Source organism: Chiloscyllium punctatum, chromosome 6, assembly GCF_047496795.1.
Source record: "Chiloscyllium punctatum isolate Juve2018m chromosome 6, sChiPun1.3, whole genome shotgun sequence".
In the NCBI taxonomy this organism is placed as follows: Eukaryota; Metazoa; Chordata; class Chondrichthyes; order Orectolobiformes; family Hemiscylliidae; genus Chiloscyllium; species Chiloscyllium punctatum.
In genome coordinates this window covers 14,876,241-14,900,931 of record NC_092744.1, presented here as the reverse complement: position 1 = coordinate 14,900,931, position 24,691 = coordinate 14,876,241, and the positions used below count along the sequence as shown (strand labels likewise).

The 24,691-nt window shown below is 42.5% G+C and overlaps 1 protein-coding gene across 1 annotated transcript in view; it reads left to right on the top strand.

Annotated features, from left to right (window-relative positions):
• The window catches only part of clrn1 (clarin 1), a 29,872-nt gene extending 5,627 nt beyond the window's left edge, over positions 1-24,245 (top strand). Inside the window, exons 2-3 of the mRNA XM_072572050.1 lie at positions 14,303-14,482; positions 21,072-24,245. Of these exons, the coding sequence (XP_072428151.1) occupies positions 14,303-14,482; positions 21,072-21,337 (446 nt within the window). The 3' untranslated portion in view covers positions 21,338-24,245. The remainder of the gene's footprint in view (positions 1-14,302; positions 14,483-21,071) is intronic.
• Positions 24,246-24,691: the final 446 nt, after the last annotated feature.

Sequence of the window (24,691 nt, the reverse complement as noted above, 5' to 3'; positions counted from 1 at the left end):
TTGGGCTACGGGGCGGTGGGGTTGATTGGTGTGGGTGTCCCAGAGATGTTCCCTAAAGCGCTCTGCTAGGAGGTATCCAGTCTCCCCAATATAGAGGAGACTGCTTCGGGAGCAACGAATACAATAAATGATTTTGGTGGATGTGCAGGTAAAACTTTGGATGTGGAAGGCTCCTTTAGGGCCTTGGATCGAGGTGAGGGAGGAGGTGTGGGCACAGGTTTGTAATTCCTGCAGTGGCAGGGGAGGGTGCCAGGAAGGGAAAGTGGGTTGCTGGGGGCGTGGACCTGACCAGGTAGTCACAGAGGGAACGGTCTTTGCGGAAATGGGTGGGGAGGGAAATATATCCCTTGTGGTGGGGTCTGTTTGGAGGTAGCGGAAATGTCGGCGGATGATGTGGTTTATGCAAAGGTTGGTAGGGTGGAAGGTGAGCACCAGGGGGGTTCTATCCTTGTTATGTTTGGAGGGGTGGGATGTGGACAAGGTGTGTTGGAGGGCATCTTTAACCACGTGGGAAGGGAAATTGTGGACTCTAAAGAAGGAGGCCATCTGGTGTGTTCTGTGGTGGAACTGGTCCTCCTGGGAGCAGATACGGCAGAGTGGAGGAATTGGGAATATGGAATGGCATTTTTGCAGGAGGTAGGGTGGGAAGAGGTGTAATCCAGGTAGCTGTGGGAGTCTGTGGGTTTGTAAAAAATGCCAGTGTCAAGTTGGTCATCATTAATGGAGATAGAGAGGTCCAAGAAGGGGAGGGAGGTGTCAGAGATGGTCCAGGTAAATTTAAGGTCAGGGTGGAATGTGTTGGTGAAGTTGATGAATTGCTCAACCTCCTCTCAGGAGCACGAGGTGGCGCCAATGCAGTCATCAATGTAGCGGAGGGAGAGGTGGGAAGTGGTGCCGGTGTAATTACGGAAGATCAACTGTTCGACATAGCCAACAAAGAGACAGGCATAGCTGGGGCCCATACAGGTGCCCCTGGCTACCCCTTTGGTCTGGAGGAAGTGGGAGGATTTGAAGGAGAAATTGTTAAGGGTGAGGACCAGTTCAGCCAAACGAATGAGAGTGTCGGTGGAAGCGTACCGGTGGGGATGTCGGGAGAGGAAGAAATGGATGGCTTGGAGGCCCTGGTCATGGCGGATGGAGGTGTAGAGGGATTGGATATCCATAGTGAAGATGAGGCGTTGGGGTCCGGGGAAACTGAAGTCTTGGAGGAGGTGGAGGGCGTGGGTGGTGTCTCAAATGTATGTGGGGAGTTCCTGGACTGGGGGGGATAGGTCAATATCAAGGTAGGTGGAGATGAGTTTGGTGGGGCAGGAGCATGCTGAGACAATGGGTCGGCCAGGGTGGTCAGGCTTGTGGATCTTGGGAAGGAGGTAGAATCGGGCGTTGCAGGGTTGGTCTGTCATCTCACCTCTTAAAATGCCTCTGCAGGAATTCCTCGGGGTAGTGTCTAAGGCCCAACTGTCTTCATCAATTACCTTCCCTCCATCATAAGGTCAGATATTCGCTAATGATTGCACAATGTTCAGCATCATTTGCAACTCCTCAGATACTGAAGCAGTCCATGTCCAAATATCCAGGCTCGAGCTGAAAAGCGACAAGTAACATGTGTGCAACACAAGTGCCAGGCAATGACTATCTCTAATAAGAGTGAATCTAAACATTATCACTTGATATTCAATGGTGTTAACCTGGAACCCCATCATCAACATCCTGGGAATACTATTGATCAAAAACAGCGGCATGGTGGTTCAATGGTTAGCACTGCTGCCTCACAGCGCCCGTGACCTGGGTTCAGTTCCTGCCTCGGGCTACTGTCTGTTTGGAGTTTGCACATTCACCCCGTGTCTGCAAGGGTTTCCTCTGATTGATCCGGTTTCCTCCCACAATCCAAGGATGTGCAAGCCAGGTGAATTTGTCAGGCTAAATTGCCCATTGTGTTAGGTGTATTAGTCAGGGGTAAATGTAGGGGAATAGATCTGGGTGGTTTACTCTTCGGAGGGTCAGTGTGGACTTAGTGGGCCGAATGGCATGTTTCCATATAATCTAAATAAAAACTGACCTGGATAGTCACAAAACTGTCAGAGGCAAGGTATCCTGCAGTGGATAACTCATCTCATGGGTGAGTTCCCCCAAAACGTAATCCACCATCTACAATGCACAAGTCAGGACTGTGTTGGAATACTCCCCACTTGCCTGGATGAGTGCAGCTCCAACAATACTCAAGCTTGACATCATCCAGGACAAAGCAGCCTATTTGATTGGCACCACGTCGACAAACATCCAGTCCCTTCACCACCAACGCTCAGTAGCAGCAGTGTGTATCATCTACAAGATACACTACAGAAATTTACTAAGGTTTCTTGGGTAACACCTTCTAAACCCACAACCTCTACCATCCAGAAGGACAAGGGCAGCAGATACATGGGGACACTATCACCTTCATGTTTCTCTCCAAGCCACTTAAATCCTGATTTGGAATATACTGCTGTTCCTTCTAGTGTTGTTAGGTCAAAGTTCTGGAATTCCCTCCCTTAAGGGCATTATGGGTTTACCAACAACACACAGACTGCAGCAGTTCAAGAGGGCAGCACACCATCACCTTCTGAAGGGATGGGCAAGAAGTGCTGGCTCAGTCCCATGGATGAATAAAAAAACCTCTTTTGATACAAATATAAAATTAAATTAAAAGCACATATATTTTAATAAATTTAATTGATTCAGTCACAACACATGTTTGTCCACTTACCTTTAACTCCAAGGTATTTAGCTTCTATTTGCAGAATTAAATACAAACACATCAGTCAAAAAGTAGAATTGCATCTCCTAGATCTGGCCTGAGTTCAAATGCAATTTCCCATTATATCACCTTGCAGTTTTCCCTGTTGATTTTACTTTAATCAATTTAGAAAAACAGGTTTTTAGTTATGTATTTATACTATGGCACATTGTCTGCAATATAAAAATAATAGCAATTCTGCTGTCAGCAATGGCAAAGTGAACCATTCTGCTCCTTTGGCGAAAAGTTTCCTTTTAAAAATACTTCATTGAAGGGGGCCTGAGTAAATCCATTAACTTGCAAGAAGGGTTACAAAAGCTTATTGCAACAAAGTACTTAACTCAGTAAATTGAGGTTACCAAATTGACTTTAGAATTGCTTTGGAAATGCCAAGCAGATGTTCACAGGTCATCAAAATTCAGATCACTCAGGAAAAATATTCCCTTTGGAGAGATTAAGTGCTGGAGGCAATAAAGACCATTAAGCTTGCAAGCACAGAAACGTGATGCAGAATTAGCTGCTCACAGCCAAATCCCTCAAGTTAGGTTTACAATGAAGTATCCCTTGAAATTTAGCAATTGGCTAACCGAAGTCTCGGAGGAAATCAGAGGGGTCACTCGGTCCATCTACAAGTGATCTCTCCAGGTTAGTTAGGTCGTTTTGAGCCAATGACTATTGTTGCATAATTTGAAGTACAGCAGCAAGTCATACATCAATTAAATCCCTTGTTTTTGTAAACTCGACACTGTAACCTTAAAGTAGAGTTATCCATGGAAACAAATGTGCATTTTCACAACTCTGCATTATACCCCTCAAGCCATTCTGAACTGCAGTCAATACTGACATGTAAGCAAAGATGTTGCTTGTTTGGTACACTGCAGTGCCCTTTAAATCATAACAAAATGTTCCGCAATAAATCTGCTTTATAGGTGGTTTACGGGAGGACTGTTGACCAGAATAACCCTTTAATCTCTTTCAAACAGTATCATAGGACCTCAAACATCCAAACACTCAACAGATTAGACAGATTTGATTAATATTACTTGCAAAGAAATGGCAATGCAGTATTTCCTTAGAATCAAGTGTGCTCAAGCTGGATGCGGCAGTGTTCTGATTTAAGAGCTAAAGAATGACCAAGCAAACTGAGCTGGCACAAATTCTATTTCTCAAAGACCCAAAACTCTCAGCGGCTTTAGAAATATGTTTCACAAAAAACAGAAAGTGCTGGAGAAACTCAGTAGGTCTGGCATATGCGAAGAAAAGAACAAAAGTTAACGTTTCAAATTTGATATGACACTTGTTTGGATGTGCAGTACAGTCGGTTCTGCTATCACACGATAGTTCTATTCTCACGCAACCCCGTGTTAAAAGAAATTGTATAATATCTGCACCATTTGAACTAATGGGGCAGGAATCTCATTATAATCAATGCACGCTTTAAAATTTCGTGCTTTAGAAACAGTGTCCCAAATTCGTCATTCGTGTTATAGCAAATTCATATTAATGAAACGCATGTTAGAGTGGAACGATCTGTACTTTGCTTTTATTAGAAATATCTTTACTGTATTTAGTTCAAGTATTCAGCATGGAAAAGTACTCCAAAAGGTCTAGTATTCTGCAAATAAGTAATCCTTTGTAATTAATTTTTTTAAACATTAATTTATCGCCAATTTAAATTTCCATCAACAATGGCCTCAAGTCAGCAGCAGATGAAGCTGGGACTTTGTTATTTAAGTTAAACTATTTATGTTCCTTCACATAATCTTTTGAAATTTACCTCTCATATTAATCATATTTCAATTTGGGAAAGATATTTCCCAGGTGTGAAACTATTTCTCACTTTAATACACAAATGAATTCTACATCAATGAATCGTGAATGAATATTTTGGTTCATGTATGCCCTTCTGTCATCTTAAATTGGAATAATAAAATAATAATAAACAATCTCTAATTGTTCTTAAACTTGAGTGGCTTGCTCAGCCATTACAGAGGGCAATTGAGAGGCAACTGCATTATTGTAGGAATGGAGTCACATGTGGGTCAGACCAGGTAAGAACAGCAGATTTTATTCCCTAAAGGAGATCAGTGAAACAGATGGGATTTTGCAACAAATCTTGACAATTTCATGGTCACCATCTCTAAACGAAGCTTATAATTCCAGATTTTACTAATTAGATTAGATTACTTACAGTGTGGAAACAGGCCCTTCGGCCCAACAAGTCCACACCGCCCCGCCGAAGCGTAACCCACCCATACCCCTACATCTACATCTACCCCTACCTAACACTACGGGCAATTTAGCTTAGCCAATTCACCTGACCGGCACATTTTTGGAGTGTGGGAGGAAACCGGAGCACCCGGAGGAAACCCACGCAGACACGGGGAGAATGTGCAAACTCCACACAATCAGTCGCCTGAGGCGGGAATTGAACCCGGGTCTCCGGCGCTGTGAGGCAGCAGTGCTAACCACTGTGCCACCATGCCGCCCACTAATCTGGAACAAAAGCAGAAATCACTGGAAAAACTCAGCAGCTCTGGCAGCTTCTGTGCCAGGAAGCAGAGGAAGCAGAGTTAATGTTTCTAGTCCAGTCACACTTCACAGTTCTGATGAAGAGTCACCAGACTCAAATTATTAACATTTTGTTTTCTCCTCACAGATGCTGCCAGACCTGCTGAGTTTCTCCAGCAATTCCTGTTTTTGTTTCAGATCTCCAACATCCACAGTTCTCTGTTTTATTACAGTGGTCCAAAGCTTTGACAAAGGGTCAGTTAGACTCGAAACGTCAGCTCTTTTCTCTTCTTACAGATGCTGCCAGACCTACTGAGATTTTCCAGCATTTTCTCTTTTGGTTTCAGATTCCAGCATCCACAGTAATTTGCTTTTATACTTAAGACCATAAGACATAGGAGTGGAAGTAAGGCCATTCGGCCCATCGAGTCCACTCCGCCATTCAATCATGGCTGATGCGCATTTCAGCTCCACTTACCAGCGTTCTCCCCGTAGCCCTTAATTCCTCTAGACAACAAGAATCTATACAACAAGAATCTATCAATCTCGGATTTGTGTATTGGTGGCTAGGTGAACACTCACTACTGAGAAAACTATATAATCCATCCTTGCCTGCCATGATTGTGACAGTTTAACACTCCATCATTAATGAAAAGACCAATATAACTCAGGGTTTCTCATTTGGAGTGAAAAATTATGTCTTACTTCATGTTCTCTCTGAACATCTATTGCCACCTGTTGTTAATTGCATGTTCATTTCATGCATGTTTAGTTGAAATGTTTTGGTGTGATAAACTTGTATCAATAGTATTGAGTATTATTATTGAACATTGATTTAGGAGTTGGAAGGTCATGGTGCAGCTGTACAAGAAACTCGTGGGACTACTTTTGGAATACCACATTCAATTCTGGTCTCCCTGCTACAGGAAAGATGTTGTGAAAACTTGAAAGGGTTCAGAAAATATTTACGAGGATATTTCAGGGTTGGAGGGTTTGAGCTACAGGGAGAGGCTGAGGCTATTTTCCCTGGAGCGTCAGACACTGAGGCGCAACCTTATAGGAGTTTATAAATTCAGAAAGGGCATAGATAGAGTAAATAGCGAAGGTCTTTTTTTCCAGGCTAGGGGAGTCAGAAACTAGAGGGCATAGGTTTATGATGAGAGGGGAAAGATTTAAAAGAGACCTAAGGTTTAACTTTTTCATGCAGAGGGTGGAGCGTGTATGGTCTGTTGCCAAAGGAAGTGGTGGGGGCTGCTACAGTTACAATATTTAAAAGGCATCTGAATAGGAAGGGTTTAGAGGGATATGGACCAAATACTGGCTGATGGGACTAGATAAGGTTAGGACATCTGGTCAGCATGGACAGAAGATTCTGTTTCAGTGTTGTACAACTCTATGACTCTAAGTAAAAGGGAAAATGTTAATTCAGAAGGCAAATCAGAGCAGGACTTATACACATAGTGGTAAGGTCCTGGGGAATGTTGCTGAACAAAGAGACCTTGGAGTGCAGGTCCATAGTTCCTTGAAAGTAGAGTCTCAGGTAGATGGTTTAGTGAAGAAGGCGTTTGGTATGGTTTCCTTTATTGGTCAGAGCATTGAGCATAGGACTTGAGAGGTCATGTTGCAGCTGTACAGGACATTGGTTCGGCCACTTTTGGAATATTGTGTGCAATTCTGATCTCCCTCCTATAGGAAGGATGTTGTGAAACTTGAAAGGGTTCAGGAAAGATTTACAAGGGTTGGAGGATTTGAGCTATAGGGAGAAGTTGAATAGGCTGGGGCTGTTTTCCCTGGAGCATCGGAGGCAGGGGGTTGACCTAATAGAGGTTTACAAAATCATGAGGGGCATCGATAGGGTAAATAGATAAAGTCTTTTCCGTGGGGTGGGAGAGTCCAGAACTAGAGGGCTTTGGTTTAGGGTGAGAGGGGAAAGATTTAAAAGGGATCTAAGGGGCAACTTTTCCATGCAGAGGCTTGTGCATGTATGTAATGAGCTGCCGGGGAAGTGATGGAGCCTGGTACAATTGCAACATTTAAAAGGCATCTGGATGGGAAAAGATATGGTTTAGAGGGATACAGGCCAAATGCTGGCAAATGGGACTAGATTAATTTAGGATATCTGGTCAGCATGGACGAGTTGGACTGAAGGGTCTGTTTCCGTGTTGTACCTCTCTATTACTCTATAAAGACTGTTGTATATGCTAGTGCTTTTGAAAGGGTTAATGTTGGAGACAGCATTAAGGTCTACCCAATCTAATTATTTCTTAAGGACAGATGGGGAAAGCAGAATATTTCAGGATCTTGTAGGGTGAATGCCTTTACCCACCTGTCTTGTGATAGTAATAGAGTTTTAACTTTTACAATGTAACTTGAATCTCATTGCTATTGTGCAGCAAACTGTACCCTTTTCTTTGCTTTCTATGGTCCCTCCTCCACATACTATAACATAGTATAACCCATACATGTGGGTTAATATTTCAGGGCATAGGGCATTGCCACGCTGCACTTTTAAGTTGTGCAGGTCATTAAAATATGTTGAACATTTTTCTTGTTGCTTCACCAATTCAATTTAAATTTAGTACAAGTGGTTTTATAACAAGTTGACATTCTTCAGCGATTAGCAACAACCCTTAGCACAGAGGGCTTGATAAAACAGTGTATTGTACTTCTGTGTGAGTTTCTGCTGAGGGAATATTATTTGTTATGAATTTTGTAAAGGTTACAATCATCTATTATGTGCAGTTAGCTGCTATTCCTCATTCATGTCTTATGTATGCTACTAGTTCACTATGAAATTATAACGTTCATCATATTTTGATCAAAAACAGAGATTACACAAAAAAGTTTAGAAATTAAGACTTCTTACCAGCAGATGAATCGAAACTAAATTTAGTCAGTATTTTGACTTGACCTGCTTTATTTTTCGGTATCCTAATCTGCCCGGTGACTCGCATTTTGTGCTCATCAGCACTTCTACATTCTGGCCAATTGTCCTTTGATAAGACTGGCATGGTTTGTGAATAACAGTAAGGCAAGTTAATTAAAAAATACTAAACAAGAAAGGGTAGCTTATTCGTGGCAAGTGGATTGTTTGACACACTGTAAAAACAGATGCGGTCAGTGTAATCTTCAAGCTACACAATTCTAATGGCCGATTTACAAGAGAGCTGTCTCAAAGGGGCACTTTGAAGTGAATTAATGACAAATGGAAGTTATGTTGAATAGGAGAAACAAAATGACCTAATGGGACTCTGTGCGATGGAAAGTAATCTTTCTGAAGTTTTTGAAAGGAGATTGTTTCCAATTGATGACTGAACCACATGCAATAAAACTGCTGTGAATGATAATTTTCATCAATTTTAAAGAACTAAGGTTCTAACTGTCACAAATAATAAAGGAAATTGTATGGAGTAATCTTAACCCTAATGATCGTGTAAAATGGGAGCTCTCAAACCGGTTGCTTGTTAAACACTCCAACTGTGTTCCATTGATTTCAGTAGAAAGTAAGTTTGGTTTTTTTATGCAGCAAACAGCCAATTCCATTGCCTCCAACTTGTTCCTGAGTCCAAGGTTAATTAACCCCCCCAGCATATAATTACCCAAATTTAGAATCATAGAATGGTTCCAGTGTAGAAATAGGTAATTTTGTTTGCCAGATCTTTGGTAGCTCTCTCCAAATGCAGCTGAATGAATCATAGAATTGTCATGAAATTCCTTAGTTTTGCCCTTACCTTCAGCCAATTTTCTTCTCTCCATCTCGTTATCTTCCACAAAAATTCATCAACAGGTGAGCTTGTAGTATTAATTAATTAATTGATTTGAGAATTGGTGTGATCAACAATTGCTCCCCACCCCTCCCCCCCCCATTACCACCACCATCATTGGAGATCCAGCTTGATCCCTTCAACCCACCAAAGCCAACTGCTTCCCCAGAGGAAAGCAAAGAATGAACATTGTAAAGTGTCATCACCAACATTTGATTTGACATTTTGTGGATATGTCAATCAATCCCACAGCAAGTTCCAGATTCCAATGGAAGAGTGAATTTTGGGAACCAAGTGTGTTGATTCTGCGATATCATTTTTGAATATTCATCACCTCATTAACCAGGGAGCAAACTCAGTGCGATGTTAGAGACCATGCCAAAGAGATTGTGAGTAAGTGGGAATGTCACTGGGCTAGTAATCCAAAAGCCCAGATGAATGATCGGATGACATGGGTTTAAATCTGACTACAGAAGCTGATGGAATTTAAATTCCACTAATAAATCTGGAATTGACGACTATTTTCAATTGTTGTTCAAAACCCAAAGGATTTACCACACATCTGCTGCACTTACATGGTCTGGCATACTTATGACTTCAGACTCAAAAACTGTGCCGCTAGAAAAGCACAGCAGGTCAGGCAGCATCCGAGGAGCAGGAGAATCAATGTTTTGGGCACAAACAGGGTGGCATGGTGGCTCAGTGGTTAGTACTGCTGCCTCACAGCGCCAGGGACCTGGGTTTGATTCCTGCCTTGGGTGACTGTCTGTGTGGAGTTAGCACATTCTCCCTGTGTCTGCGTGGGTTTCCTCCGGGTGCTCCAGTTTCCTCCAACAATCCAAAGATGTGTAGGTCAGGTGACTTGGCCATGCTAAATTGCCCGTAGTGTTAGGTGTATTAGTCAGGGGTAAATATAGGCTAGGGGAAAGGGTCTGGGTGGGTTACACTTCGGAGGGTTGGTGTGGACTTGTTGGGCTGAACGGGCTGTTTCCATACTGTAGGGAATCTAATCTTCAAAATATTTAAAGATTCTGCATCAGATGCCTTTTGAGCAAGAGAACTTCAAAGGCTCTCAATCCTCTGAAAGAAAAAATGTTCTCTCGTCTTTGCCTTAAATGGGCGAGCCCTGATTTTTAAATGATGCCACTGGTTCTAAGTTTTAAAAGGAAAAATGCTTGTAATATCAACTCGGTCAAGCTGACCACTTCAACTCCCTCTCCCACTCCCCCAAGGATATGCAAGTCTTGGGCCTCCAAATCCAAGCCACCCGATGTCTGGAGGAAGAATACCTCATCTTCCACCTTGGGACCCTCCAACGTCGACTTCACCAGTTTCCTCATCTCCCCTCCACCCCCCCCCCCCCCCCCCCCAACCTCATCCCAGATTCAACCCTCCAACCCAGCACTGCCCTCTTGAATTGTCCGACCTGTCTATCCCCCTTCCCACCTATCCACTCCACCCTCCCTCTGATCTATCATCATCACCCCCACTTGCATCTGCCTATCTCCTTCCCAGCTACCTCAGCATCCCTCCCCACCCCACCCCCACCGCTGTCCTCATATGCCTGATGAAGGGCTTATGCCTGAAACGTTGATTCCCCCACTCCTCAGATGCTGCCAGACCTGCTGTGCTTTTCCAGCACCACACTTTTCGCCTCAGAATCTGAAGTGTTTTTAATTAAGTCACCTCCAGAGTCAACTCCAGGTTTATGAAGCCATTGCCTGTGAAGTTATTTAAACCCATGATGAAGCCAGATAGCTATGCATGAGACTGCACAGGCACGCTTGAACAACTTTTCAATAGTTCTGCTCCACATCAACCCCTGAATAAATTCCCTTAGGAACTTGAGGAATTGTTAACCGATGTCAGGCATCCTCCCTGCTACCCCCAATTCCCCAACACCTCTTTCAAATTCCAAAAAAGGCCTGTGAAGTGTCAAGATCTCGACATCAAGATAGCAATTTTCATTGCCCACCCACTCCAGGGGTCCATTCTAATCCTCTTGGCATATGGGTTCATATCGAACGTGAGAGAGGGTGGAATTTTAACTCAGTTGGGAAATCTGGAATATAAAGCTAGCCTCAATGATGGTGTTAGTGATCCTCAATTGTTGTGGGGAGAAACCCCACAGGAGCAGAAATAAAGCAAAGAACTGTGGATGTTGGAGATCTGAAACAAAAACAGAAATTGCTGGAAGAACTTAGCAGATCTGGCAGTGTCTACATTTACTCCCAGTTAAGTAGTGCTTCAGTTTGAAAATACTTTTTGTTTTCAAATCTCTCCATAGCCCAGTTCTTTGCTGTTGTTATAATCTGCCAAAATCCACAAGCCTATGTGATAGCCACATTCTTCGCATTCCAGATCCCTGAACATCTTGAATTTTAAATATTCTGCCTGAGGCGCTCACAGCCAGTCCCAATCTCTGGAAGACTCTTCATCCTTTAATCCAGAACCTTTCATCCTTTAACACACTCCATAAAACCGACCTTCTTCGACGTTTCTTTTCTACTCCTTTAAAACGTTGATTCCTGTTAAACAGCCGCTGGTTGGGACTGTAACAAAAACAAAATTAAATGGTCATCGGAAGCTTACAAACCTGGAAGTGGAAGCTTCAAAAGTCAAATCAAAATACGGCTATTCAGTGTGATGATGCACTCCAGCCCCTGCAGTGCCCACTTATCTTTAAATTGTGTTGGCGGGCACCAAGTGCACCCTCTCAACAGACACCGAAACATGAATGTAACTGTGGAAAAAGGGTGGACAGTCAATTTCATTGACCCCCGTCACAGCCCACTGCCTGGATCCATACTTTCATGGGATCTAAACTTCAGTGACAAAACCAGCAATTGTCCTAATTCTCCTCGAACTAAAGGTTTTGTTTTGAACCATTTCAAAGGACAATCCAGAATCGACCACATTGCTGGGCCAGACGTTGCCTTTCTCTGAAGGGGATTAATGAACCAGATGGGTCTTAATAGCAACCAACAATAGTTTCATACGCACCATTTCTAAGACTAGCTTTCAGTTCTAGATTTTAGTCCATTTAATTTCAATTCTAGCAGCTCCAGAAGTAGAATTTAATGCCCAAAGCATTACCTTGGGCCTCTGGGTTACAATATCATCGTACCACCACCTTGCCATCAGTAAGTTATTGGATTTAACAGCAGCATGTTCTGTAATATCTGAGGAAGATGCGTTATGCTCATACCTGATACAAATTGAGAGTTGACATAATTGGGATGAACACACTTAACACAGGCTGGAACTCAGAGCTAGGAGGAGTGGAATTGGAGTAGAAGACGGGAGCATGATCTATTACTGCTGAGTACCCTAATCCCCCTCTCAGATGTATGTACAAAGCAAGCACACATATAAACAAAGCCCTGGCTGCGGAGCTATGCAATCTAACTGAGGTTACGGTTTATTAATTCTGTACTAGGCATGTCATGTCTTCAGCGGCCAAATAGGAACCTGATTCTGTCTGACAGATGCTCTGTGGAAGCAAAATGGGCAACGTTGCTGTTGTGGCGCAGGATAACAAACTGTGAGCTGCTAAACTACAGCTGTAAATTAAATTGTTTCATCTGTCTGGCATTGTTAATATCATACCAGCTCTTGACAACCTATGGATCAGCAATAACCTCAATATAAAATTTCAGTGACAAAGAAAGCAGTTGTGTCTGTCATTCTGAAAGCATTCAGAAGGGACATTCTTTCACCCTGTTGTTTTTCTATTCAATACAACATAAGCCATGTGCACTGGGGTTAATTGCTTAGTATTAATCTTGTGAGTGAAGTATTCTGTTAAGGACACTTTGGGTTTTAAAAATAGTTGCTGGTACGTGTTGAAACAACCACTCTACAATTAAAATTGGGTTACATCCTGATATCCATCTGGTTGTTTCCCAACCTCCATATGAGTGCAATCAATGGATTATTAGCTCTATTGCTTAATCCTTGAGGTCTCGGGGGGAAAACAAATTTCTGCCAATATTTACAAGAGGCAGAACTTCTCAGCTGCACAGAGGGATTCTTGTCTGAATTCTCTGAAATTTTAATTCATGAAAATATTTAAATGATTGCCCCACCCTGTGTCACAGCCTTGTCAAAACCAAAAGTGGACAGGTCTGAAGTCATACAGATGTACAGCACAGAAATAGACACTTCGGTCCTACCTGTCCATGCCGACTAGATATCGCACCCAATCTAGTCTCACCTGCCAGCACCTGGCCCATATCCCTCCAAACACTTCCTATTCATATACCCATCCAGATGCCTTTTGAATGTAATTGTACCAGCCTCCACCATTTCCTCTGTCTGCTCATTCCATACAGGCACCACCCTCTGCATGAAAAAGTTGCCCTTATATCATTCACCTCTCACCCCAAACCCATGTCCTTTAGTTCTGGACTCCCCATCCCAGGGAAAAGACCTTGTCCATTTATCCTATCTATGCCCATTATGACTTTACAAACCTCTATACGGTCACCCCTCAGCCTCCAACGCTGCAAGGAAAACAGCCCTAGCCTATTCAGCCTCTCACTATAGCTCAAATCGTCCAATCCTAGCAACATCCTTGTAAATCTTTTCTGAACACGTTGTGAGTGGGTTGCAGTTCTTAATATTTGGATAATATTAATATTTGGCTAATATTAATATTGGACTAATATTAATATTTGGCTATCATTACAGAGTGGGATGCTGTGTAACCCGGAAGGCAACTTGAAGTTGGTCTTGTTCCAATGTGGAGAAAGTGAGGACTGCAGATACTGGAGATCAGAGCTTAAAAATGTGTTGCTGGAAAAGCATCAAAGGATTCCTGAAGAAGGGCTTATGCCCGAAACGTCGATTCTCCTTCTCCTTTGATGCTGCCTGACCTGCTGCACTTTTCCAGTAATACATTTTTAAGCTCTTGTTCCAATGTGCCTATCGTCCTTGTCCTTCTAGGTGATAGAGGTTATTGGTTTTGAGGTTGCTGTCAAAGGAGCTTAAGCAAGTGGCTGTATTGCATATGGGATGCAGTAGAGGCATTGTACAGTGGTATGTGGAGGGAGTGAATGTTGAAGGTGGTGCTAATCAAGCAGATTGCTTTGATGTTGAGCTCCTCAAGCGATGTACTTATCCAGGCAAGCAGAAGGTGAAATTGGAAAAATGAAAGAAAAACCTTATCGCGCAAATGCCCCAGCACAAGCTGCAAACAATAGTCCAGGACAACCATCTCTTAACAATTGCTATTTCTATTTTTTTTCAGTTTTTCCAACACTCTTGGATGCGATTCCTGCAGGTCTTCATGTTGCTGTAATACTGTTTTCTGTTGTGGTAATTGTGTTCGCTTTGGTGGCGGCAGGATTCTTTATGTTCAATGCATTTGGAAGACCTTATGAGACCCTCCAAGGTCCAAATGGCCTGTACCTTTGGAATACCATCGCCTGTGAGTATCAAAGGGAATTGCTCCTTTTCGTCAATCCCAAAGTTAGAACACTGGAAAAATGCAGATGGAATAATGGCAAGAGTTTTCCTTTTTTGTCTTGGTTCTGCTTAGACTGAAATTAATTGAAAACTTCACAATCTTAAAAAGGAAGTTCCTTTGCAGCTAGCTCCCAAAGATAGCAATAAATGATCAGATAATCAGGATACCCAGCTTATCTCCCAGTACTGGCATAGGATCATTTACACAACAGCATAGATCAGATTAAGGGAAAATATACAGTTAATGGCAGGATCCTGAACATTGATGTACTGAGGGATGGTTCTAGTCCATAGCTCCCTGAAAGTGGCCACACAGATAGGAAAGGTGGGAAAGAAGGTATATGGCATGCTTGCCTTTATTGGTCGGGGCATTGAGTACAAGAATCAGGAAATGATGTTGCAGGTTTATAAGGCTTTGGTTAGGCCACACTTAGAGTACGGAGTTCAATTCTGGTCGCCACATTACAGGACAGATTTGGAGGGTTTGGAGTGGGTGCAACAGAGATTTACCAGGATGCTGCCTGGATCAGAGGATATGAGCTATAGGAAGAGGCTGGAAAAATTCGGATTGTTTTCTCTGGAGTGGTGGAGGTTGCAGGGAGTCTTGATAGAAGTCTTTAAGATTATGAGATGCATAGATAGATTTGACGGTCAGAATCTTTTTCCCAGAGTTGAAATGTCCAATACTTGAGGGCAAGCATTTAAGGTGAGATGGGGAAAGTTCAAAAGAGATGTGAGGGGCAAGTTTGTACACAGAGAGGGGTAGGAGTCTAGAATATGCTGCTGGGAGATGGAGGTGGAGGCAGATATGATAGGGGCATTTAAGGGGCTTTTAGATAAGCTCATGATTAAGCAAGGACTGGAGAGATAAAGACCAAGGGGAGGCAGAAGGGATTAGTTTAACTTGGTGTCATGTTCAACACAACATCATGGGCTGAAGGGCCTGTTCCTGTGCTGTACTCTTCTATGTACTAGGTCTTGGTTCAATTTACCTTCTGAAAAGCCTTCAGTTCCACCTGTGACAGTGCAGCACACTCTCAGGCATAGTGCTGATGTGTCAGTCACTTGATGTCAGATTTCTGGTACACCCCAAAACTATCTGACTCACTCAGTAGCCATTGAGCTGATAGCAAGTTCATTGCGATGAACTTAGTGTCTGCTTCAGCACTGAAATGAGAATTTACCTTGAGATAAACAAATTCCAGCCAAACTTTCGGACCCATAAAATTTAAACAGGACAAAGCAATAAATAAATGCAAGACATAAAAACGATATAGGCTACACTAACCTCATTGTTATGTGACTGGTCTGGTAGTGAAAAGAAAGATAAATTGACTGGAGACAGTCCAAAGAAGATATATAGGTAGACTGATTTATAAGGAGAGGTTGGATAGTTTGGGCCTGAACTTGTTGCAATATAGAAGAATGAGAGGCAACCTTGTTAAAACATACAAGACTTGAGAGGGTAGGTCCTGTGAGGTTGTTTCCCTTGTAATAGAGTCTGGTACCCTCAGTGTATAATGTCAAAATAAGGGGTCATACATTTAAGACAGGGATGAGGAGGGATTTCTTTTCTCAGAGAGTAGAGAATCCATGGAATTCTTTACCAGGCAGCACTGTTGAGATTGGCTCATTAAGTATATTCAAGGGTGTGATGGACAAATTTTTAATCGGTAAAGGATTCAAGGATTATAGGGAAAAGGCAAGAAAGTGGAGTTCAGGATTCTCAGATCAGCCATGATATCATTGGATAGCAGAGTCGATGGGCTGCATGGCCTACTTCTGCTTCTATGTCATATGGTCTTATAGTGAAGTCGCCTGGACTGATGGCTGGGAACAGGAGTGCAAATTGGAAACTAAATTAATTTAACAAGAGGCTGTTATCAGTGGTGGTGACAATGAACTGACTGATGGTTAAAATGCACCTGGTTTACGTTAGAGAAGCAAAGTTTCATTCCTCATGTGGTCTGGCCTGATCTAGTTCACTCTTAACTGCCCAACAAATCATTCAATTAGACTTGAGAAGACATTAGTGAGTTTTGAGAAGATTTGTAGCTCAGGTCGAGGTTCTGGATGTAGGTTTGCTCGCTGAGCTGAAAAGTCCACTGAAGGTGTTACCTAGTAGGGTGACGAAACGTCTGGAAATGAACCTTCCAGCTCAGTGAGCAAACCTACATCCTTGAGAAGACAGCTCGAGAGCAATAACTGTAGGTTGTGCCAGCGATGGCCTATCCAGTGAAGGAGTAAAGAGAAAACTGTGCTCCAGAGCCAGACTGCCATTAACTCAAATACATAAGACCCTCAGGCTGGAAGTGGCATATCTCAACCTATAGTCTCAACATGAGGCTATTACCTTGTCAGCTCAAGTTGAATTTTCAGGCCCAACAATGAGAATAAAGTGTTACAAACTTGTTGCTTGGTATAAATGATTGATGTTGAATCAATGATGAGAAGAAGAATTCTTTACTTCTGTTACCTTCTAACCCCATAAAACATGCACATTTCAGGAATGGTGTAAAGATAAAGGTATCATTTTCAACTTAATTGTGGAAAGGAAATTCACATGGGACTTACTATGACCTGAAATATTAGTTCAGCACTGCAGTGAGAAGTTGAAAAGTTTTCAAAAAAACATTTCAGTGGAATATGGATGCCACTACCTCGGCCAGCATTTATTGCCCATCCCATAAGAGTCAAACACATTGCCGTGGGTCTGGAGTCACATGCGGGTTAGAATGGCTTAGGATGGTAAATCTCCATCCCTAATGGATATTAGTGAACAAGAGAGGTTTCACATAGGAACAGGAGTAGGCCATTCAGCCCCTTGGGCCTGTTCTCCCAATTAGTGCGATCACAGCTGATCTCTGGTCTAACTCTATACACTTGCCTTTGGCCCATTTCCCCTAATACCTTTGCTTAACAAAAATATATCTGCATCAGTTTTAAAACAAACAATTGATATAGCATCAACTGCCATTTGACGAAGAGTGTTACAAACCTCTACCACCCTTTGTGTGTCGAAAGGCTTCCTAACATCTCTCCCGAGTGGTCGAGCCCAAAACTTTAGACAATTTTCCGTACTTCTAGAATCCCTAGCCAGTGGAAAGAGTTTATCTTGATCTACCCCTGTCTTTTCTTATTATCTTAAAGACTTTGATATTGCCAGACATTACCTTGTCATTATTTGGCTGAGTGTTCTTGACTCCAGCGTGTCTTATTGAATTCATATGTCACCATCTGCTTTGGTGGGATTTATCAAACCCACATCCCCAGAACATTAGCCTGGGATTTGGGATTACGCTCTTGCAACATTCCCAATATACAGCCACCTCCCCATTCTAATTGACCCCAAATCAGTTGGCAGAAAATGTTGCCTGTTTCATTCTCACTGGTTCAATGATGCTGCACCCAACTACAGAATCCCTACAGCGTAGAAACAGGCCCTTCATCCCAACATGTGCAAACTCCACACAGACAATTACCCAAGGCTGGAATCGAACCCAGATTCCTGGCGCTGTGAGGCAGCTGTGCTAATCACTGAGTCACCATGCCGCCCCAAATGATTTATGCACATATGGTATTTCCATGTCTTAGAACATAACTCTATCACAAAGGATTAGTGAACTTCATCAGACAACTCAAATTACTCGTGAGGAATCAAGGATTTAGATGCACCAGTTTGGGCTGCTTGAGCAATCAATGTTTCTCTTTACATGGTTAACAAATAATAGTGACGAATTGCATTACTGTCCAACATTAATTAGCTCAAGCCAGTGACTCAACAGTGATAAATGAGCTGAGGCATCATAAGTGGTCAAACCAGGTTTTTTTTTATGTTAGAACTTTTCCCTCATGTTTGTCAGTATGCCTTATGGTAGTGTTAGTTAGGTGCAAGTTAGCAATGCTCTTTAGTGTCCATTAGCTGCAAGCTCAGAGAGATCTAAGTTGCACGTATATTACCACTGACTCATATCCAATTCTAATGGAATCTCGGGGAACTTTCTTGGATCAGACAATGCTAAGCTAATATGAATCTCATTAGCTTCGTTCTGCTGATTTTTAAAAAATATTGTTTCTTAATGCTAATTTGAAGGAGCGTTGCACTTAATAGTTTGTATTGAAACTGGTTGGCATTGGGACCATTGAGGATGTTGAGTTAAATTGAATTGATTGTCATCTGTATCGAGACACAGTGAAAAGCAATGTCTTGCGAGCAATATAGGCAGATCACAGAGTTAGGTAGCAGAGACAGCAAATAAACAATAGGTAAACATTCCTGCCTCGGGCGACTGTCGGTGTGGAGTTTCACATTCTTCCTGTGTCTGCGGGTATTTCCTCCGGGTGCTCCGTTTCTTCCCACAATCCAAAGATGCAGATTAGGTGAATTGGTCATGCTAAATTGCCCCATTGTATTCAGGGATGTGTAGGTCAGGTGAATTAGTCAGGGGTAAATGCTGCTGAAAGAAGATGCATTTTGTAGGGTATAAAGATACATAAGTCTCGAGGACCTGATTAAATGTATCCCAATCTGCTGTAGGAAGCAAGGGAGGAGACACTGGGAGAGATATCTAATACTTTGCTGGCCACATGTGAAGTGCCAGATGACCGAAGGATAGCTAATATAGTTCAGTTGTTCCAGTGTGGCAGCAGGGATAGGCCAGGTAATTATAGACCAGGTAGCCTGATATCGGTAGTAGGGAAATTAGTGGAAAAACTTATGAAGAACGGGATAACTCCATACTGAAATAAAACAGGGGATGATCAGGGATGGTTAGCACAGATTTCTTAGAGGGCAATTCTGTCTGACTAATCTAATTGAGTTTTTTGAGAAGGTGGCTAAATATATTGATGAGGATAGTACATTTGGCGTGGTTTACATGGACAAGGTCCCACATGGAAGGCTGATCCAAAAGGTAAAAGCCCATGGGATCCAGGGCAGGTTGCCAACTGGATCCAAAATTGGCTTCCAAATGGGAGGCAAAGTGTGATGATGGAGGGTTATTTTTGTGATTGGAAGCTGATGACCAGTGGTGTAGCACAGGGATTGCTGCTGGGACCCTTGCTGTTTGTAATGTGCATTAATGACTTGGATGTGAATATAGAAGGTATATTTTGTAAGTTTGCGGGTGATGTGAAAATCGAGGGGTTTGTTGATAGTGAGGAGGATGGTCTCAGGCTACAATATGATATTGATCAAATGGTAAATTGGGCAGAGCAACAGCAGATAGAATTCAATCCTGATATGTGTAAGGTGATATATTTTGGGAGGTTCAATCAGGGAAGGATTGGTCCCTAGGGAGTACGGAGAGGACCTTGGTGTACCAGTCCAAATATCCCTGAAGTTGTTAGCACAGGCAGACAGGCTGGTGAAGAAGGCGTATGGGGGAGGCTTGTCTTCATTAGCTGGACCGTAGAATATAGAAGTAAGGAATTCTCAATGCAACTTTATAAAACATTGGTTAGGTCCCAGATGGAATACTGTGAGCAGTTCTGGTCCCCACACAATCGAAAGCTATGATTGCCCTGGAGAGGGTGCAGAGGAGATTCATCAGGATGTTGCCTGGGATGAAGAGTCTCAGTTGTAAGTAGAGACTGGATAGGCTGAGTTTGTTTTCCCTGGAGCAGAGGAGGCTGAGGCAGGGTGGGTGGGATCTGATTTGAGATATACAAAATTATAGCAGGCGTAGACAGAATAGATCATGAGAATCTTTTCCCCCATGGCAGGTGTATCTAAGACCAGAGGGCACAAGTTTAAGGTAAGGAGCAAGTAGTTTAAAGGAGATCTAGGAGGAATATTTTCACCCAGAGGGTGGTAGAAATAGGGAATGTGCTGGAGGGTGGTGGAAGTAAGTATTCTCATAATATTTAAGAAGCATCTGGATGAATGCTTAAAATACCAGGGCAGAGTGGGTTATGGACCAAATGCAGGTAAATGGGGTTGATTAGATTAGATTAGATTACTTACAGTGTGGAAACAGGCCCTTCGGCCCAACAAGTCCACACCGCCCCGCCGAAGCGCAACCCACCCATACCCCTACATTTACCCCTTATCTAACACTACGGGCAATTTAGCATGGCCATTTCACCTGACCTGCACATCTTTGGACTGTGGGAGGAAACCGGAGCACCCGGAGAAAACCCACGCAGACACGGGGAGAACGTGCAAACTCCACACAGTTAGTCGCCTGAGGCGGGAATTGAACCCGGATCTCTGGCGCTGTGAGGCAACAGTGCTAACCACTGTGCCACCGTGCCGCCCACTAGTTGGGCAGCACAGAGATGGTGGGCCGAAGGGCCTGTTCTATGCTGTATGACTCTATGACGATTGGAAAGTCAATGCCAGAGGGTCTAGTGGATGTCAGTCAGAGGACAGTCGTATCAGTAAATTAGAAAGATAATGAGAAAAGCGTTTGAAGCTTCTAGCAATTGATGAAGAATTACAGGCGACACTATCTTCACAATTATTGTGGTAACACATGAAAAGCACAGAGGCACAAGTTATTTTGTCCTTTCAAATATTTTCTTAATATCATCCTTTCTTTCCACATCAGGTTCCTGCGGTTTTATGGTGATGATACTCTTTACCTCTGAAGTAAAAACTCATCGCCTGTCTGAGAAGATTGCAAACTACAAAGAGGCAAACTTTGTCTTCAAGACACAGACTGAAGCTTTTGGATATTCTTTCTGGCTTCTCTTTGTTTGCACAGCGATGCATTCTGTCAACATACTGCTCATCAGACTAGCTGGAATTCAATTCCCTTTCTTCAAACCAAAAAACGCAGATTCAAGTAATGGGGGAGCTGACCTTATGTACTAAAACATGTTAGTCCCAGCATACTCAAGACTTGTAAGTCAACATGTGGCTAACGTTCCCCTAAATTTGCATTGAAACTCTTGAACATAATTCAGAATCCCGCACATGGATTATATACTGCATTGCTCATTGATAGCAATGTTTTGCCCACCGAGATGATACAACGTTTGGATAGATAACATTTGGGGAGATTGAGACTAAAAATAAGGCAATATTGATGAGTTTTTGAGAAACAACATCATGTTGACAAGAAAACAGAATTAATAACCAAAGGGTTGGCCACCTGGCGTACATTGGAATCGTGAATGATTTCAAAACGAAATTGGATAGAAACCTGGTGGAAATAAATTTAAATAACTACATGACAGAACAGTGGGTGGGACTGGTAGAATTGCTCCCCATGGACTTCATGGGCTGGGTGGTCACTTCCTGGGCTGTAATGACTGTAAAATGGTTACCACCTTCGAAATATTGTGGTGCAGTAATAGCAACAAACATTTTGGCATGTGGAAAAGCTTACGTCCTTAGTGTAAGGAAATAAGTGTCAAATTAAGTTTTACATACTTTCAACAGGTAACACACAGAAGGGTTTCACATCCTGAAATGCACAGGGACAGGAGTAGGCCATTCAGCCCCTCTGGCCCTGCTCTGCCTTTCAATTAGACCCTGGTTCAAAACCCATTTATTACACTTGAGGGCGTTCCTAACAAAAAGAATTGTCTTTAATCTTGGCAGCTGTAATTGACCACCAATATCTACAGATTTTCAGGGCAGTTAATTTCATATTTCTGCCACTGTTAGTGTAGAAAAGTACGTTTCTAATTCTGTCCCTAAATGGCTTAGCTGTAACTTGAATATTTTGTCCCATTCATTCTTCAGTCAGTATTAATATTGCAAAAGAAAATTTCAAGCTACATAACGTTTACAAGGAATTAATTTTCCCTTAAGCATTTTAATAGTTTATTTTCAGTTATTTAAAGGTGTCAGTGCTAAAGGAACAACTATATTTAATGTGTTGCATTTTCAAAAAGAATTGGTTTAGGAAATTTATGTAGAGTTGCAGTTTCCACATAAATAGCTTGGTTTCTATTCCATTGTTCTAAAGAAGGGTCGCTGGATTCTGTTTTCTCTCCATAGATGCTGCGAGACCTGCTGAGTTTCTCCAGCAATTTCTGCTTTGTTTACTTTGTTCTGTTCTATTCTATTCATAGCACCTTGTCCTTAACACATATTGGATACGACTAGTAATTTATTTCAGATGTACAGTTAACAACTATCCTATAGCCATTAATGAAAGGAGAAAGTGAGGACTGCAGATACTGGAGTTCAGAGCTGAAAAATGTGTTTCTGGAAAAGCGCAACAGGTCAGGCAGCATCCAAGGAGCAGGAGAATCGACGTTTCGGGCATAAGCCCTTCTTCAAGAATGCTGACGTGGCTGAAGAGCTTCAGGGCAGAGGAGATGACCTGAGGGGTGCAGTGAGAGAGAGACTCACTGAGATCCTTGTAGAGGGAGGAAGAGAGCTTCTTCAAGGAAGGCATCCTTGCAAGAGGATTCGCCGTAGGTTAAAATCAACTAGAACAAAGTGAGGACTGCAGATACTGGAGATCAGAGCTGAAAATGTGTTGCTGGAAAAGTGCAGCAGGTCAGGCAGCATCCAAGGAGCAGGAGAATCGATGTTTCGGGCATAAACCATTCCTGAAGAAGTACTTGCACACCCAGATCCCTCTGTTCCTCCACACTGCCAAGAATCCTGTCTTTAATCCTATATTCAGCATTCGAGGTCGACCTTCCAAAATGCATCACTTCGCATTTATCCAGGTTGAACTCCATCTACCATTTCTCAGCCCAGCTCTACATCCTGTCTATGTCACGCTGCAGCCTGCAGTAGCCCTCTATACTATCAACGACACCTCCAACATTTGTGTCATCTGCAAATTTACTAACCCACCCCTCAACGTCCTCATAGTCTGCTACTTTTCGGGTCTGGGGTTGGGGAAGGGGGAACTGGAGTTGACTGTGGTGCTTCAACACATAGGCCCACATTGTGGCCAGGTCAGGATTATTGGGAAGCCATTTGAAAATGGTGAAACAGTCTAGATCCCCAGTTTTCTAACCCATTCCCAAAAGTATTTGGAACTCAGCCAACCATTTGTAATGAGCACAGCTATCACAACATCACTACAACTGCAAAAGCTGGAATTGGTATCCTCACAATTTCAAGCAAGTTGCCCATTAGTCAATGGAGATAATAGTGTTTTAGAGCTTTTGTGTTGAAAGGAGGAGATTCTTTCACATTCAGACCTGTCTGTACCTCCCAGTACTAAAGATGACAAGGAAGGTTTACCAATACTTTTTAAATATATTTTTGACTTTGTTATAGCAGTTTCTCCAATGAACAATGTACTGTAATTCACGTCATCATTTACACAATTTTGGTGGAAGTAACGGTTGATTTAACTTTGCAGGACATTATGGTGTAATCTAGTGCGTTACAAACACATCTATTTTACAAACCAGCATCTAATGAGCTGTGAAAATGTTTCATGTTTGCTTCAGAATATTGTGGACTCCTCAGAAGATTTTCACAAGTGGTCATAAACTCTGTGAGTGTAAGATTTTTTTAGGGACTTTCAAAACACACACCAGCATTTGGCTGAATTTCCACCTCCTTTGGGAAGTGAAAATCTGGCAGTTTGTGTAACATGGATAAATGTGTTTTTTTTTCACTTTGAATAGGTGTTCTTCTTAATTTTACCCTGATCTTTTATGATAACTGAGCCCAAAACATTCAAGAACAGCTGATTGGAACAGTGGGCTGGTTTCATATTTTTATTGCTACTTTAGATAAGGTATTAAAGGATTAGCTGTCTTTGATGTAGTTAGTGAAATAAATGATTGTTTTTACAACATGTTCACCACTTTGAAGGAATTTAGTGCTTTCGGAATTGTTTTGAAGTGTGTTTTATCAGTGTGGTGCATTTATTTATTTTAAGCAACATCAATTTCAAAAAGAGCCTGATCTCTGTCCCTAATGGATATAGGGTGAGTGGCGACAGAGAGTTCTTGATGGGAAGGGGTGGAGGGTGGTATGTAGAGGCATGAGGGTATGGAGTTGGGTTTGAAGGTGCATGGAGGCTTTGGGGGAATGAGGAGTAATGGAGGAAGCATGAGGAGACAGGGATGAGAGAGTTGAGGGACTGACATTCCTCTTCAAAACTGGGTCAATGTCCTAATAAAGGAGATTGGCCATTCTGTCCGATCAGCCTTGCCGTCTGCCTACCTCCATTCCTGACCTTCGGCGAGTCTCCAGTGAGGTGTGAGACTGACTCCACTTTATCCCTCACCTCCTCGGAAC